The 19,341-nt window shown below is 43.0% G+C and overlaps 1 protein-coding gene across 1 annotated transcript in view; it reads right to left on the bottom strand.

The window, feature by feature from the left end:
- Nucleotides 1-2,216: 2,216 nt before the first annotated feature.
- The window catches only part of LOC130272682 (histamine H3 receptor-like), a 71,886-nt gene continuing 54,761 nt past the window's right edge, over nt 2,217-19,341 (bottom strand). The window contains exon 3 of the mRNA XM_056518521.1: nt 2,217-2,291. Coding sequence (XP_056374496.1) covers nt 2,277-2,291 — 15 coding nt within the window. The 3' untranslated portion in view covers nt 2,217-2,276. The remainder of the gene's footprint in view (nt 2,292-19,341) is intronic.

The raw sequence follows: 19,341 nt of genomic DNA on the forward strand, positions 1-19,341 counted from the left end.
TCTGAATAGTGTTTTTTTGCCTCTGTGTGTAAACAATATACAGTAGATACCATTAATGTAAAACAATACATTGTTGCAGTAGATCTGTACGCATTTTCAGCCTGTGTGTGTAAACAAAATATATTCACCGACTGAGGAATAAAAAAACATTGTGCAATACAAGTTTGCAGAATCTTTTGTACTGCGCTCCAAAATTAGGACAATATTACATAACATAAGAGATACTTACCAATAAAGAAATCACAGATAGCTAAATTCAGGAGAAAGAAGTTGCTCTGAGTTCTAAGCCTCTTGTCTACAATAAATGCTGCCATAACCAGAGTGTTACCAAGAATTGTGAGAGAAATGAATATAGATAATATAAACACTACAAAGACTTTCATGGCGGGTGAATATTGTATCTCAGTGTCATCAGTTTCATTAAGAATCAGTATATGAGTCCCATTATATAAGTGATCATATAGCATTGTGAATAGTAGATCAGAAACTGTGAGTGATGTACACATGAAAAGAGCTGAGATTGGAAGAGGAGCATACAGGGCTAGTACACATCCTGAGAGGTTGTCTCACATCACAGTCATGTCTCTCACCATTTATACACACTCTTATTCCCAAGGAATTGTCAATTACTATTATATTGTCATTTGCTGACTTCTATTATGATGGAGAATTAGCCCTTTCCCTATTGTGCACTAATCTATTCTTTGTCAAAGCACTCGAATGCTTGACAGTTCCAAATACCAAATTTTAACCCCTTCCCGCTGCAACGATTCTCAACATTCAATGCCCTTTTCTGGACCATTGTAACTTGAAACCAGACTCAACATACAATACTACAGACAGTCCAGATCTGTGAAAACTGTCAATGGCTGGAAGAACTGACCAATCAGAATGGGCATTCACTGGTAAAACACCTGTATTACTGAAGTGCATGCACTCAATTGCTGTCTGGTAGCACCCCCTACAGTACAGGGAGGTATTACATGTTCTTTACTCTTTACCTGTGCCATGGTTAGCTGCTCCTTTGGACACCAACTAAGGACGGCTCCATTTTACTTTAGGACAGTGCGTGTACTATACAGGACCCTGAAGAAGCTCCTGTCCTCTACATAGACAGTGATTTACAGCTCCCAGCAGCTCTTTCTTACTTTTATATGTCAGCACTTGCTTTATCTATATTAGTTATCTACATATTTTTGTTCACTACAAATTTTTTCCTATTTTTGGATTACATTTTGGTGGCATCATAACCAATTACCAGGTTTTCATAGAGATATGGTCTTAACATACAATGATTTCAACATACAATGGTAACTTGAGGGACCACTGTACAACAATAGAAAGACTTGCAAAAAACATGTCATGATCTGGTTCTAAAGTTTTGCTGATGCACATTGCGTTGCTGTAACGATGTCTTGGCCAATCAGAGGGCTTGGATGATTAATTACTTATGGCTTCAGCGTCCACCCCTTTTTTTAGGTGGTATATATACTTAAAGGGGTACTCCACTGGAAAACATTTTATTTTGAATCAACTGGTGCCAGAAAGTTAAACAGATTTGTACATTTCTTCTATTTAAAAATCCTAATCCTTCCAGTACTTATAAGATGCTGTATGCTCCAGAGGAAGTTCTTTTCTTTTTGAATTTCCTTTCTGTTTAACCACAGTGCTCTCTGCTGACACCTCTGTCCATTTTAGGAACTGTCCAGAGTAGGAGTAAATCCTCATAGCAAACCTATCCTGCTGTGGACAGTTCCTAAAATGGACAGAGGTGTCAGCAGAGAGCACTGTGGTCAGACAGAAAGAAATTCAAAAAGAAAAGAACTTCCTGTGGAGCATATAGCAGCTGATAAGTACTGGAAGGATTAAGATATTTTAATAGAAGTAATTTACAAATCTGTTTAGCTTTCTGGCACCAGTTGATTTAAAAAAAATTGTTTTCCAGTGGAGTACTCCTTTTAACCAATCTGTTACTCCTTGCATGTGTTTGAGTTATTTCTGCACTAGCTCCTGAATTGCTCCTTGCTTTTACCAGACTATTCTTTTGTTTTATGTATTTGTATTTCCAGCACTTTCTCACTTTCTTCTATCTAGATCTATGCCTGTTAACCTATTGTGTCCTGAACTGCCTCCCTGACTTCTGTACAGTGTTTGTTTATTGTATTGGACTCTACTACACTTTTTTTTGTTTATTTCCTCTTCACCTTTTAAGAGCTATAACTCTGGCATTCACTTTGCCTCTTCTTCTCCATCCTGCTCAGATCACCAGTCAGGACTCATCTCTGAAGAACCTGCAAGACAAACATCTTAGGCTTCTAACTTTACCAGCACCTATGATGCCCTAAACAGTAAAAAAAAGGTTGCCTTGGTGCCCCATATAGTAGATTGGGTAGATTAGTGGGTTGGGGGAAGGGGTAGGTTAGTTTGGGAGGATCTGATACCAAGAAGGCAGAGAAAAGCTGCTTTAATGACACAGGTAATCGCCCATTCTCACTTGCCCTTATCTTTTAGCCCCTTCTTGACTGGTGTACAGGGCTGTATACATTTATTAAGGAGGGGCTGGGAGGTGATGGCAATTGAGGAGGTATATCAGTTTGTAGCACTTGAGCAACTCGGCCAAGCCTCCTTGACACTTGGCCTGCTTCCTTGTTACACAGTATATCTGATTGTAGAAAATGGGCTCCATAGACTATAATGGAGCCAATCTCCTACATTGCAGAGCCGGGTAGGGAAAATCTAACGATCAGAGGGGGTCTTAGCACTAGGACTCTGACCAATCAGAACTTCTGACATGTCTGTGTGACATGCCAAAAATATAATTAATAAACAGTAATGCTTTAAGTACTGTTTTGTTTTGTAATTTTTATATAATATTCTAAAAAGTATTATTGTTATCCTTTCATTCTTATAATCATTACTATGGGACTATTTCAATCAATGAAAAATTGCTATTCAGTGGAACATAAAAAAAAAAAAGAAATTGGCTTTTAAGAAAAAAAGAACAAGTTGGATTTTTGACAAAACAGATTTTTTGTGTAACTAAACATTGGGGAAACAATTTCTATTTTAGCTGTTCTTGTTTTTCTTGCAGCTTATTACACTCAATAATCCTTATACAATGCATTCAGAAAGTCTTCAGATCCACTTTTTCACACGATGTCATGTTTGCAAAAATTGTAAAATTCTATTTTCACATTCTTATTATGGGATATTGAGTGCAGATTGTAGGGAAAACCATGATTGTCGTTTTTTTTTTTTTATCACAATTCATGACAAAAGTGAAAGGGTCCGAAGGCTTACTGAATCCATTGTAAATATGTATCATTCTTTGCGAATAATAAAATGTTATAAAATATAAAGATCAAATACAAGTGCATGTGCTTTTTACAATCCCACTTAGTTATGAAAGATCTTTTTCATTTCTACAGATCTGTGCAGCATATCTGCCATATGAGTTTACCCTCATACTAGTGTTTGTAAAACAAAGTTAAAGGGGGAGATTATCATTATTGTCTTAAAAAAGTGTGTTTTGAGTTCATTTATTTTTTATTTCGTTTTGCTTATGTGCAACATATTTATCATACTATGACAGGGAGGTTGATAAATTTGGCGCAAGTAAGGAAAAAACAATAAATCACTTCAGAACACCATTTTGTGTTTGCGACTTTTTGTGCGACATTCACACTTGATAAATCCGTTACCAATGCACAGTAAAAATTGAAATTGACTTTTGTAAGATAGTTTGTAGCTTTATGCTTACAGCCAAAAGTAAAATAAATAAATAAAAAAAAGTGCTTAGGCGCACTTGCGTCAATTTATGCGCCAAATTAAAGCAGGAAAAAAAGTCTGAAGACAACGATAAGTCTCCCTCAAAAAGATTTTCAGACCAATAACACTCATCCTCTATCCATTTCATAGGTAATAGGTTTGTGATCACTGGGGGTCCACTAGGACACCTCTGATCTCAAGAACCGGGTCCTCAATCTCTCCTTGGAAGGGAAGGACAGTCATGTGTGCGCACTGCCACTCCCTACATTATGTATGGAAGCTGCCTATAAACAATGAATTGAGTGGCACTGTGTACATGCAACCATTACGTATACCATCTGGGGATCCTAGTTGAAATCCTTGCATGATCATACACCTATTCCTATCCTGTGTATAGGAGATAAGTGTTAATAGTTGGAAACCCCTGTACATTTATTGTTCATGCACATTGCTACAGAGCATGTTTGGCCATATGTGTTCTGTAAGACTCTGTATGCACAGAGATACTGTATATCTCTATACATTATAGAGTCTGATGGGGCATGCTACAAAGTTGCAAGATATGTTATATAAGATAGATAGATAGATAGATAGATAGATAGATATGTGGTATGGCGGGGTGTGAGGTACAGGGCAGATGTTGTTACCCTAGGGGCAGATGGTATTAACCCCTTGTGTTCATTATGCCAGGGCATGTTTTAGCCTTAACCTGAAGGTATACCACTGGATCCTGGGCTAGGCATGGGGGTAATGAAGACACCGACGCCAAGTTACGGACAACAGTAGCTTTACTGAGGGTAGACAGTTGAACAGTCTATGCAATGCAGCCAGGGCCCAAGGAGGTGAATAGAGGCCTCGCAGGCTTTGCTGGTTCTTGTAGTTGGATGGGAGAATTTAGTGCAGGCCACGTTGGGTAGACAGATGACTTGACTGACTTGTGACTGACAGGACGGTGACTTTATCTTACTTGCATTTGACTTGTGGATGCAGGACTTGACTTGAGGCCTCCAACACTCTGGACACACACACTAGGCACAACTTGACTGGACCTCAGCAGGAAGCAAGAGAGAGAAGAGAGAAGCTAGCTCCACCCAGGGTTTATATGGGGGAGACTAGCAGGAAGCCCATAGGTCACCTTTGGGGTCAGCTGGTCACTGGTACCTCCTGGGTAACAATCATATGGTACATTTTATTAAAGGCATAACACATCTTTTAATATAAAACATATATACAAATGGGGAAACAAGTACAGGGGGCCCTGGGACACTGAGGGAAACTGCCTGACAGGGCAGGAAAGTTACGGGGCAACACCATCCCGTACTGGGCTACCACAACTCCCCCTCTTAATTGCAGTCACCCTTGACGCCCAGTCCTGGAGGGCGGAGTACCAAAGTGACCACTGGGGCCAATGACAGTTCCTGAGGCATTTTAAACACAATGGGGGATATTTATCATTGCTTTTAGAGCATTTTTTTGTCTATGTTTTGGCACAGTTAAGGTGCAAGCAGCATATTAAGCAACTTTTATGTGCCTTTTGATATAGACAGTTTCACTCTTTTTGCCTACCTGTAGAACTTTTTCTTTTTGACCATGCAGTGGTCACGTATTTATCATTTGCAACTTTTGTCAAAAGTCGCTATTTTGTGTGCAAAGGTACTTTTTTAGGCGCAAAGCTACACCACCTACCAGTAGGCGTGAGAATCACTTCTACCTTCCGCAATTCAAACTTTAACCTCTTGTGGATGACAGCGTCCCACTCCCCTTGCATGACATGTGCTCAGGAGCTGAGCACAGGTCATAGCTGGGTGGTCCTGGTGGCCACCAGTACCTATCTCTAATGCCAGACATCACTGATCACGGTGATGCTCGGCTTTAACCCCTTAGACACCGCAATCAAATTTGACTTTAATGCAAGTAAAAATGTCCCGGCAGCCCTGTGAAAGTAAATAAAAACACCTAACCTGCCAAATTCAGGTCCCAGAAAAGTGTCTACTTCCCTCCCTCACAAGCGTCTGGAAAAAAGTGTATGTGGTAGAGCTTTTGCCACCACAGCAGAGCTGCACAAAATTCATCATCCTGCTGCACCTTTTTGATAAATAAGATGCACGCTAGTCAAACCCACCACCCAAATAACCGTGGGAAAATAGCTCTACCGTAGACATTCTTTGATTAATCTGGGCCAATGTCCTTTTCAGGTCTGATGACAAACAGAAATGAGTCCATGTGGCATGGTGAATGTCCATAAATGCTCTTGTACATATGCAAGGATTTTTGACCTTGTAATGACGTTCTGGACACTCTCTAACAACAATAGGCATAACAATTATTAAAGATTTATCGGAGTGGGCTGCCGGAGGCTATCTACCCAATGCCTTGGCTACTGGGGTTCCTTGGTTTTACACACTTCCCCCCAGAACTCTGTACATATTAAAGGGGTACTCCGCACCCCTAGACATCTTATCCCCTATCCAAAGGATAGGGGATAAGATGTAAGATCAACAGGGTCCCGCTGCTGAGGGCCCCCGGGATCTCGGCTTCTGCACCCACCTGTACGGTTTCCACCTCAGACCGAAAACGCTGGAGGCTTCGGAGCCTTACCACAATGGCGGACGAGTGTGATGTCATGACTCCGCCCCATGTGACGTCACACCCCGCCCCCTCAATGCAAGTCTATGGGAGGGGGCATGACGGACCTCCCATAGACTTGCATTGAGGGGGTGGGGCGTGACATCACATGGGGCGGAGTCGTGATGTCACGCTCGTCCGCCATTGTGGTCGGGCTCCGAAGCCTCCAGCGTTCCCGGTGTGAGGTGGAAGCCATACAGGCGGGTGCAGAAGCCGAGATCCCGGGGGTCCCCAGCAGCGGGGCCCCGGCGATCTGACATCTTATTCCCTATCCTTTGGATAGGGGATAAGATGTCTAGGGGTGCGGAGTACCCCTTTAATCTAGACATAAGTATTAATTTGACATTATATTATCTCTGTCACTGTACTTGTTTTGTATAGCTATTAGGAATGCCTTCTGGCCAGTAAAGTAACCTGCATACTTGGACATGAGAAAACATTAGACATTTTTACTTTAGACATGGGGGGACTGGGTGTTCAAATAATGTTACAGTCCTAACTGATATATTTACATGTATGTGGACTACTTTTACCATATAAACATATTATACACGTTTTATTACAGCACACCAACATAAGTATCTATTTGTGCAAAAATCATGGGCAAAAATACATTACTCTGATGATATATACAGATTTTCATTGTACCGCTCTACAGTTCTGGTACATTTTGGAGCTCTCAGTAAAGGGTCATGGCTGAAAGCCGGGCAGGAACACTTATACATTTATCAAGTAAACTTCTTGACAAGTTTGTCAGACACTTCTTCTTGAGCATTGCAAATCCTAAAACAACAACGATTCCTGAACACAGTTAGTCTCACGACTCGATAGTAGTAATCTTCAAATACTGTGGCCTGGCAACTTTACATCCCAACCTCGACGGTCACTTTGCTTTATAGGCTGGGACATGTACCAAGGACCACGAGACTGTGCCCCCTCCATGGGGCTGACATGAGTATCCCACGACACATGGGACAAAAAGGATTCATTGATGGTCGGGCACACAGTGACCATCACTTGTACAGCAGAAGCTTGCGCCACTGGGGGATCACGTGTAGGTGCCTGTTGGGCTGGCCAAACCTACTCCTCAGCAGGAGTAGGCGGGGACACTTTGGTTGGTGCCCGTTGGTTAGGCCAAACCTCCTCGACCACAGGAGTAGGGCTTGGCACATCTGTAGAAGACCCTCGACACAGATATCTGGGGTCCATAACGGGTGACTCCGGATACCATTCTTCTTGGACGACTTTCCCTTTGATGCTTGGCGGCAGGAGACCAAATGGATCGGAGTCCCAATTTTAAGAGGGGAATAGGCAAAGCGTATTTGCGTAGGATTCTTGGGCCTGGTGATGGCTGCTGCCCATTCCCCTTGCAGGCTGTTTATAGGGGTGTATTCTACAATCTCCCCACTCTCTAGGGAGTGTAGAGGTGACGGTAGGTAGTCTCTCTTCACCACTCTCCTGTTGACCAGAATAGTATCACAGTGGTGGCAGTCCATTAGTGTACCATAGCCCCCCACACTGTCGAACTTGATGACTGTGGCCCTCCGCTGTTCTAGAGTTGGCTCTCCCTCTCAGGGTTGCTCTAGCCTCCTTAGGTATCAGGCTTCAAGTGTCCTGCTGCTGGACTTGACGGACTTTATACGGCATGATTTGAGGACCATACTCTTTTCTCCTCTGCGCCCTTAATTCTTCCATGATGGCAGCCAATTCGGCCTCCCGTTTAGCCCTCTCGGCCTGGGCAGTTGCGACAGAAGGATGTGACTTCCCTGGTAAGAGTAGGAGATGATCTCTCATAAACTGGATAAGTGCCGGCTCATCGCCAAATAACCACTTAGGTAGCGATGGTGACTGGGGACGTGCTGTGGGCTGCTGGACCTGGGGTGCTGGCTCTGGACTGGGGGTAGATTGAGGGGTACTCACTTCCGACTCCTCCGTGTAGATCTCCACCCAGGATTCCCAGGTCCGGTGGTAGGGTGACAGCCTCACCAGCGACGGCTCACATGAAGACTTCGGCGTACCTTCTGCCGGGGTTGCAGGTGGGTCTCTGTCGTCCTCAGGCAGCGAAACTTGATAGCAGGCCTCCTCAGCCCTGATGGAGATCTTCTGGAGACGGTCCGCTAACTCATGGAACATGTGCGCCGCGGCGACTCTCCGGGCCTCTGGCAATATCTTGGGACTCTTTGCATGGGTAGTCTGCTGCGCATCCGCCATCTTCTTACTCTCACAAGGAACTTCCACAAGACTGAATAGGTCTGGCTCTGCTCCGCTTCTTATTCCGGTCTCCAGCAAAATGGCTGCCGGATGCAGGGACCGGAAGTGACTCAGCAGTGCGTTCTCTTCTTCTGCCCACCTGGCAATAAGGGGCGTACCTTACAAGTTCCACTTGGGACTAGGAACTACGATTTGGCTTCCACGTCGGGGGGATCCTTTTGCACACTTTCCTTCCAACAGATTAATGCTTTCAGGTATGGCGGCAGACACCTTGGGATGTGATATTGCTTCAGTACGAATTGTGCACATAATGTTCACGACTTCAGGGTTTTCCTCAATAACAGATGACAGTCTTTTCTTCACCTCCCCCTCTATTTCACAAGCGCCTTGGGTAAAACACATTCCACTGACAAAGTCCTGTACACTTTCTGGCGCAAACTTTATTCACATCAGCATGCGATTTTTGCAGACAATACTGGACACAGTTCAGACTAGGGGGGAGGACTTTTGGAATAAGGCACACACCCATATCCTGTTCATAATGTCAAAAGTTGTGGTATGGCGGGGTGTGAGGTGCAGGGCAGATGGTATCAACCCCTGTTGTTTGTGACGCCAGGGCATGGTTAAGCCTTAACCCCCCGAAGGTATGCCGCTGGATCCTGGGCTAGGCACGGGGACAATTAAGACACCGACGCCAAGTTACGGACAATGGTAGCTTGACTGAGGGTAGACAGTTGTAACAGTGCAGTACAGCCAGGACCCAAGGAGGTGACCAGGGACACAGAGGCCTTGCAGGCTTGCTGGGACTTGTAGTTGGATGGGAGAATTTAGTGCAGGCCACGTTGGGTAGACAGATGACTTGACTTGACTTGTGACTGGCAGGACGGTGACTTTATCTTACTTACACTTGACTTGTGGCTGCAGGACTTGACTTGAGGCCTCCACTACTCTGGACACACACTAGGCATGACTTGACTGGACCTCAGCAGGAAGCAAGAGAGAGAAGAGAGAAAAGCTAGCTCCACCCAGGGTTTATATGGGGGAGACTAGCAGGGAGCCCATAGGTGAACTTTTGGGTATCTGGTCACTGGTACCTCCTGGGCAACAGTCACATGGTACATTTTATTAAAGACATAACACATCTTTTAATATACAACATATATATATATATATATATATATATATATATATATATATATGGGGAAACAAAAAGAGGGGGCCCTGGGACACTGAGGGACACTGCCTGACAGGGCAGGAAAGGTACGGGGCAACACTATCCCATACTGGGCCACCACAGATAGACGAAGATATGCTTTGAAAAAGCCTTTCAATGGTTAAATATTTTACAGCAATGCCACAGGAGAAAACAATATAACTACATATAAGTGGTGTCATGAGGGAATATTTTTTCTTCTCTTTTCCATGTCCCCAGTCACAGCAAATTGCATTATAAACAAATTATCAATGACTTGTTAAGGGAGCAGTCATCCTGAATAATTTCCTCAGTAGAAAAGAGCTGTTAAATGTTGTCCCAGTGCAGTCTGTGTTTCCAGTGTCAATAGTCACCTTGACCAAGTAACAATTTTCTTGATAAATTTCTGAAAATAAGCCTCCCACATAATAATAATATATGCATTTATTACCAAACAAATAGGAGATCTTCTATACATTTTATAAATGGTGGAAACTAGTATAACAGACCTGTCTGTTATCAGTGTGTGCCAATAGATAACATATTCGATAATGCATATGGTGCAATATTTTGACTGTAAATTATGACTCTTAATGCCTTACTTCAAATGTATCAGGAGTAGAGATAAGCAAACTTTTGAAAAGTTTGATTCGCCAGGTTTGACGAACATTCGCTAAATGTTTGATTCTGGTTGAACTAGTTTGTTGTGAACTGGCAATGAAATAAGCCCCTAAACACGTTTATAACACTTCTTAAGAACACTATTGCCCTGTATAGCACTGCTAGGAATGTATTCAAGTAGTTTTAAAGTGGTTTACAACTCCGTTATGGCGACATGAGGTAGTGCATGGTAACTAACAGCTTGTTTTATACTCTAGTGGATTAACACCAGGGGTCGAGTACTGGGAATAAAAGTGTGGGAACTCACCCAACATTTCTACTCTAGGGCTGATCTTGCAGGACTCCTGCTAATGGGAACGGTGCTCCAGCTGTAAAAAAAAAAAGTGCAGGAACTCAGTTCCCACAAGTTCCTGCAGGACTTGAGCCCTGATTAACACTAAAATAAAGCTAAGCTGCATAAAGTATACCTGGTTGTTGATAGATGCCTAGCGGTGTTAAAATGCGCACAAAGGTTTTGGAAGGTGCAGTGCTTTTTCCAACCAGATAATAATAAACCCTTTTTGGGATTAGCAACATGCTTTGAGTCTGAAAAGTGAAGAAGGCAGCATGGCTTTTTTTAATCATTCCAAAAAATATCCCTATTTTGAATGAAAAGCAGAAAAAAATATTCCTTTTTTTGGAGATCATGAATTATGTATGTAAAGGCCTGGCTGAAAATAGCAGCACCAAGGGTGATGGCGGACTGGTGGGATTTGTCAATGGTGGCTGACCGGTAATAACTAGCGTACAGCAGAAGGTGATGATCTAGTAGTAACCAGCATGCAGCAGAAGGTTGCTTACTGGTAGTATCCGGTGTACAGCAGTAGGTGGCAGACTGTTGGTAGCCAGTGTACAGCAGCAAGTGGCGGACTAGTGTTAAAAGTAGAATCCTGCGTACAGCAGAAGGTGGCTGGCTTGTAATATCCAGCATACAGCAGAAGGTGTCCATCTGATAGTAACCAGTGTACAGCAGGGATGCTGGTAATACTGTCTAATCAGTGGCATCTGGCACAGGAGGTTTAAATTCCTCACTGATCCATGCCTTATTTTTACAAAATGAGCTTTTCCACGTTGCTGGCAGACAATCTTGTTTACTTAAGGGTAACACTGCCCCCTGCTGCACTGAACACTTCCTCTGATGCTACACTGGAGGTTGGACAAGACAGAACACCCATGGCAAATTGGGAAAGTTCTGGCTAATCTGGTGACCCAGAAGTCCATGGGGTCGGACTCATGGTGTATGTCAGGGAAAGAGCATTGCTTCGGTATTCCTCAACCTGGTTGTTCAGGTGGTTGTTTACATCCCTTTGGAAATGATTCATGTTTGAGGGAATACTGGATGCCAAAACATTGTTATCATGTATTCCAATGTGAAGATGTTGCTGCCTGTAGTGCTGGCAGAGGGAGTAGAGCGTTGACTCAGCGGGAAGCGGAGACTGGATCCCCGTTTGGCAGGTGTTTGGTGCTGGCAAGCTGACTGCTTAGTTTCTCCTAAAAAAAACAAGCAATCCAATTCAGCAAAAAAATTCCCCCATTTTGGTTTTATATTGAGGGTCTAAGAGTATGACTATCCAGTACTCATTTCTTACCTTTAAGCATGCAATATGCACTGCACAAGCAAGAAAGCATACAGCTCGCCATCATTGCTAACTTTTCTGAGTGCCCAGCTTGCTCCCCCTGCTTCCCATACTGCTAAAGTTGGTCATGGTCCTCTTTGTCATCATGACAATCCTTACTGTTATGTTGTATATGTTCCTTTTCCCCTATCACTTTGACGGATTTCATCTCCAAATCCTTATTCCTTTTCTTCCTCCTCCAACTAGTCCTCATGTAGAACATCCATACTGCAGCCAGCCAGAAATGAACTGTTCTCCATCCCTCCTTCCTCAATCATCACTGTTAGCATTTGCTCCAGAAGAAATGTCAGCGGCATACCATCACTAATTGTTGAAACAGGTTTTTAGTCTGGCAACTGAAGAAGGCGGCAAGGATTTTTACAGGAGTTTCAAAAATCATCTATTTTTGGAAGATGAAACAGGATTGGTATTCCAAAATAGGGAAGAAGAATTAACTTTTGTATAAAAAGCTGAAAAAAAAGTATCCTTTTTCTGAGATCATGGGTTGCGAATGTGTAGACCTGGTTGGAAGTAGCAGCAACAAGGGTAAAGTTGGACTGGTGGGGCTTGTAGCACTAACAGTATGTTCCAAAACTCTCATCAACGTAATTGTCAAGTATGAATCCAAAAAATTGGACACTGTACAAGAAGAATTAGAAAAGACAAAAATAGAGGTGGACAAATACAAAGATTTACCGGATTATGATGAATTTCTAACCAAAATAAATGAACTGGTGGAAAAACTAGAAAATTACATTATGGAAACAAAAAAAGTAAAATATAAGAGAGACACTAAAGACTACACCGTGAACCAAGTATATGATTAGGCTAAGTGGGATCGCAATATTCCACACTTCATCCTAAAAAAAAGATATAAACACAAGCCCAAAAATGTCCCAAAAGTGACCTCCAGCTCCACGGAGGTGGACACTGAAGATGTTGAGAGCACCTGTTCAGACAGTTCAACCTCGCAAGAGAGACAAAACACATCTAACTCACGAAAGCCAAAAAACTGGAGGAGCAGGAGAGGAAGAAAACCCGGAGGGCCGAACAAAAGCACCGGAGGACCAACAAGCATAGATCCACTGCAGACACGAAGTCGCACAGGGAAGAAAGCAGCGTCCTAAACCTATCTTCTAAAATCCTAAATGAGGACCATATAGATGTCTTGTCACGAGGTTTAAATTTCGCACCAACAAATACGTTTGATGTATTTAATACATTAGTCCAAATTGATACGTTTGTGCGAAATTTAACGGTCAAGTGTCATTTTTTGGACTTGGAAACAGAAGACAATGCAGAACCCTCGTTACGGAGTAACATACAGAATAAATTCAAATCACTTGCATGTGCAGAGCAACAAGCACTAGTGACATTGGAGGATCTTGCATATGAAAATCGATTAACACGTAAGGATGTAGCAACAAACAAACATCATGTCATTAAAAATCCATGTTTTTATCCATTGCAGTCACGCACCGAGGGAATGGACAAATTCCAGGAGGTTTTAGAACAAGAATTCACCAATCTACACAAAACAGTTAGTAGTAAAAAAAACAAATAACCTCACAGTAAAACAACACAAATCATTAAAAGACCTACAGGCAGACAACACCATAGTCATACGTATGTCAGATAAGGGAGGTGTCGTGACTGTAATGGATAAGGACAAGTACATGACCCAAATTCATGAATTACTTGCAGATCAAAAAGTGTATCAAAAATTGAAAAGTAATCCCACCCAGTTATTTATGGAGCCACTGGAAGTTCTCCCGATCGTATCTAGCCGGGGAACCCTTTTGGAAAGATTATCCTCGTGGTTAGATCAGATGTTACAACCTTTAGTACAAAGGGTCCCTGGCTATTTGCAAGATTCAAGGGATGTACTTAATAGTCTCGAATCACTCACGTGGCAATCCAACTGGTGCTGGCTAACTTGCGACGTCGTGTCGCTGTACACCTGTATACCATGGTCCATTGCACTAAAAGCCCTAGAGCACCATTTGGAACGCCACAGTGAGTATACAGAGGACTTATGTGAGTATATCAAACAAGTCACCTGGTTTTTGATGACCCATAATTTCTTTTGTTTTGATAGGGAATTTTACATTCAGTGTAGTGGAGTTTCAATGGGGGCGAGGCACTCCCCCTCAATGGCTAACCTCACCATGTCCTACTGGGAAGAGTTCAATATTTTTTCGGCAAATAATCATTTCTCAAGTCAGGTGCAGTGGTATGGAAGATTCATAGATGATCTCCTTCTCATTTGGAGGGGTTATATGTCTTCCATACCACTGTTCATAAATTATTTAAACAGTAACGATTTCAATTTGAAATTCACTTTCCATGCAGATCTGACCACTGTAAATTTCTTGGATTTAAAACTAACAGGAACAGCGAACATGCAAATTCAAACTGAAACCTACAGGAAGCCCATATCGGGGAACACTGTTTTGAGGGCGGATAGTAATCATCTCCCCAAACCATTCGTGCAATACCAATAGGAGAATTTACAAAACTGAAGCGAAATAGCACTTTACAAGCCATATACCTAGAGCAAGCACAAATGTTAGAAGACCGACTAATCAAGCGAGGCTACAGTCAGGCAAGCATAAATCGAGCCAAAAATATAGTGAGTCGCAAGGATCGCTCCAGTCTTGTAAAACCAAAAGAAAATGCAATTCAGAACAATAAAAAACATACCGTAATATATAAACACTTACATCTGTTAAAAGATGACAAAAAAAGTCCGGACTGTCAGTGGTGCCAAAAATTGCCGCCACACTTAGGGATAAATTATCCCTTAGTCTGGTGACAACAGAAACGACACATGTGAACAGGTGGCTGGATAGTGTTGGCTTCTATAGATGTGGAGCAACGCGGGGCAAAGCCTGTGGGGTAGCGCATATATGTAAAGAATTCATGAATATAGTGGGCACTGATACTCACAAAATCAAACAACATCTAAATTGTAATTCTACTAATGTAGTTTACGTCATAGAGTGTGTAACCTGTAATTTAAAATACATAGGGTGTACGACCCGCAAATTAAAAACTAGAATCAGGGAACACATCAATGATGTAACAAATATGAACACAAATTGCAACAAATCAGGAGCCTCCATGCATTTTATTGAAGAAAATAATGCCAATGTTGGTATTTCAGAATGTATGCCATTGAAAAAGTTTTTCAAAAAATGCGTGGAGGGGATCTGCAGCACAGACTTTTCAGACAAGAGCCCCACAGGGAATGAATAAAAGAAAAGAACTAATGTTTCATTATTGAACCATGTTCACATTAGTTCCTGCGCATACGTTCATTTTAGACCAGGGTGTTTTTTCGTTACAATTTTCCCTTCGTTCTCCTCACACATGTGGTATATGTGGTATTTCCAAATTGCAGGTGTTGAAGGGGAATTTGCCCTCTGGTCTTGTCCATAAATCACAATTGGTATGTGCATAGGGATTTTGGACCTTATTCACACTGAATTTCAATAACAATAGTGAATACTTTGCGATTTGCCTTATCCATTCCAAACATGCAAACAACATCCCAAACATCTTTCTTGCATGGTATCTTCTCTATAACTGTATTTAATTCCTTTTTTAATTTTTGTACCTGTCCATGTGATGTCACAATTTTACTTGTCAGTATGTTTTATTCACATGCAAACTCCTCTCCCCCATTACTCTGTATAAAGGGACGAGGGTGTGCACAGGTGTTATGGTGAGCAAGAGCGCGCATGCGCTCGAAATGCGTCCATGTTGCTGTGTATCACTGGCTAGGGGGTGTGCTGTGAGAGCTACTCCCAAAATATTTTTATGCTGTTGAATAATGAATAAAATCAATGTTTTATTGGAATTGCTGGATCCACTTCGAATTTCTTCTCATACTGGGGCTTGTAGTTCCCAGTGTATTGCAAAAGGTTTTACAAATAAAGTTTTTAAAATAAAAAAAAATGAGGTTTTGTCAATTTTTTGTAACCAGCGGACAGCAGGAGGCTTAAAAAAGAAAAAATGTGTTTGTTTTTTATTTATGATTCACAGTTAGTCCACTAGGGGATGTGTGACAGTACCAGAGAGAAAATAGAAGTCACAGGGGGGTACACACTTAAAATATAACTTTTAATCAGACACGTTCTAAAAGCATAGGCCCCACAACAAAATTAAGCCAGTATGGTAATTGGACACCAGATCTGTGATATGCAATACACACCGTGTATGGATAAGGTGTGTATTGTATAGAGGGATAGGGTCTAGAAGAGCAGGGTACACAATTATTTGGTCACCCTAGTAATCCCTGTCGGGGAGATGTGGTGAGGTCTACCCCTGCTCCCACAGGGACCGTCGGAGCACTCGCCCTAGAAAGGGCGACCCCTGCCCCGATCTACCCCTTGGACTACACCCTAGAAATCCCTATTAGTAAATAATAGCCCTTGTTCTGGTGTACCCGACGCGTTTCAACCACATCGGTGGGTTCATCAGGGGTTAACCAGGCAAGATACAGTACAAGGATAAATATTATCACTAATTAAACTAATTACAAAAATAGAAAGATGTAAATGGTAGGGAAAAAGCGGAACCGGGAGCGCACATGTAGCTGGAGCACCTATGCGGTTTATACAGTAATGGTGCTAACACTTTTACTTATATTAACCTGGTGACAATGTTGCCCTCAGGTGGCTACTCACGGTTACCAACGCTGCCGCAGTGGCGGTATCCCTAGGTGCACTGCCACAGTGGTGGGCAGTGCCTTCAGTGTGTACCCCCCTGTGACTTCTTTCTTTTGTTTTTTATTTATCAAGACCTAGCTGATGGCAGACTAGAGGGTTAGCAGTATCCAGCATTCAGCAGGAGGTGGACTGATAAGAGTATAGTAGCCATTGGATAGCAGGAGGTTTAAAAAAATTAGTTTAAAAAAAATAATAATTAAAATTATTTTTTTCTAATTTTATCAAGGCCTGGCTGATGGTAGCAGCAGCAAGGGTGGTGGTGGACTATAGAGACTTGTAATTTCTAGAGTACAGCAGGAGAAAGCGGACTGGTAAGAGTTGTGGTAGCTAGCAGACAAGAGAATGTTTAAACATTTGGTGTTTCAAATTTTCAAGGCCTGGCTGGAAGTAGCAGCAGCAAGGGTGAGGCTGGACTAGATGAGCTAATAGTAGCAAGTGGACAGTAGGAGGTTAAAAATGTAGATTTTTCTAAATTTTTAAAGCCTGGCTAAAAGTAGCAGCAGCAAGGGTGACGTTACGCCGAGCGCTCCGGGTTCCCGCTCCTCCCCGGAGCACTCGCAGTGTTCTCCTGTTCGCAGCGCCCCGGTCAGACCCGCTGACCGGGAGTGCTGCGATAATGTCCCTAGCCGTGATGCGATCCGCGATGCGGGACGCGCCTGCTTGCGATTCGCATCCCGGCTCGCTTACCAGACTCGTTCCCCATCTGTGCTGTCCCGGCGCGCGCGGCCCCGCTCCCTAGGGCGCGCGCGCGCCGGCTCTTTAAGATTTAAAGGGCCAGTGCACCAATGATTGGTGCCTGGCCCAATCAGTCCGATTAGCTTCCACCTGTGCACCTGTCTATATAACCTCACTTCCCCTTCCCTTCCTTGCCGGATCTTGTTGCCATTGTGCCTTGAGAAAGCGTTCCTTGTGTATCCCAAAAAAGTGTTCCTGACCTCTTGCCGTTGCCCCTGACTACGATCCTTGCTGCCTGCCCTGACCTTCTGCTACGTCCGACCTTGCTCTTGCCTAGTTCTTCTGTCCCACGCCTTCTCAGCAGTCAGCGAGGTTGAGCCGTTGCCGGTGGATACGACCTGGTTGGTACCGCCGCAGCAAGACTCTGGTGAATACCAGTAGCAACCCTAGAACCGGTCCACCGACACGGTCCACGCCAATCCCTCGCTGACACAGAGGATCCACATCCAGCCTGCCGAATCCTAACAGGTGATGATTGACTACAGGGTCTTGTATTAGCCAGAAGACAGCAGGAGGTTTAAAAAATGTAGGTTTTTCAAATTTTTCAAAGCCTGGCTAGAAGTAGCAGCACCAGCAAGGTTAACCCCCTTAAGGACCATGTTTTTTTCCCATTTTTGCACTTTCATTGTTTCCTCATCACCTTCAAAAAATCTAACGCTTTCAATTTTGCACCTACAGTCTCAAAATGTACACCTACAGGCAAAATTGGGGGAAAAAACGCCATGTTTTAGCTTTTTAGCTTTAGATTCTATGCAGTGCAATTGTCGGTAAAAATGACACCATATATATATTCTGTAGATCCATACAATTAAAATGATACCCTATTTATATAGGTTTGATTTTGTCATACTTCTGGAAAAAATCATAACTTTATGCACAAAAATTAATATGTTTAAAATTGCCATCTTCTGACCCATATAACTTTTTTATTTTTCCACGTAGAGGGCAGTATGAGGGCTCATTCTAGCCTACATACAGCCTCTATAGGGGTATAGAACACTTTGCTGTGTCCTAAAACGCATATGGAGTGTGCTGGGTTAGTGAAATAATACTGTTATTCAGAATAACATGCAGATTACCGGCATCGCTCTTAGAATCACTGTCGCACAGCAGCACAATGACAGAGTGGAGGACAGTGTCAGGAGACCATATAGTGACTGAATGACAGTGTGGAGGTGTTGGCAGCATGAGGAGACCATTTAGTGGCTGAATGGCACAGCGTTGAGGTGTTGGCAGCATGAGGACACCATATAGTGGCTGAATGACACAGCTTGGATGAGGCTGAAGCATGAGGAGACCATATAGTGACTGAATGACATAGCGTGGAGGTGTTGGCAGCATGAGGACACCATATAGTGGCTGAATGGCACAGTGTGGAGGTGTTGGCTGCATGAGGACACCATATAGTGGTTGAATGACACAGCTTGGATGAGGCTGAAGCATGAGGACACCATATACAAGCTGAATGACACCGAATGGAGGTGTTGGTAGCATGAGGACACCATATAGTGGCTGAATGTCACAGTGTGGAGGTGTTGGCAGCATAAAGACACCATATAGTGGCTGAATGACACAGCTTGGATGAAGCTGCAACATGAGGACACCATATAGTGGCAGAATGACACAGCATGGAGGTGTTGTCAGCATGAGGAGACCATATAGTGGCTTAATGACACAGCATGGACATGTTGGCAGCATGAGGACACCATATAGTGGCTGAATGACACAGCTTGGATGAGGCTGAAGCATGAGGACACCATATAGTGGCTGAATGACACAGCATGGAGGTGTTGGCCGCATG

Source organism: Hyla sarda, chromosome 5, assembly GCF_029499605.1.
Source record: "Hyla sarda isolate aHylSar1 chromosome 5, aHylSar1.hap1, whole genome shotgun sequence".
In the NCBI taxonomy this organism is placed as follows: domain Eukaryota; kingdom Metazoa; phylum Chordata; class Amphibia; order Anura; family Hylidae; genus Hyla; species Hyla sarda.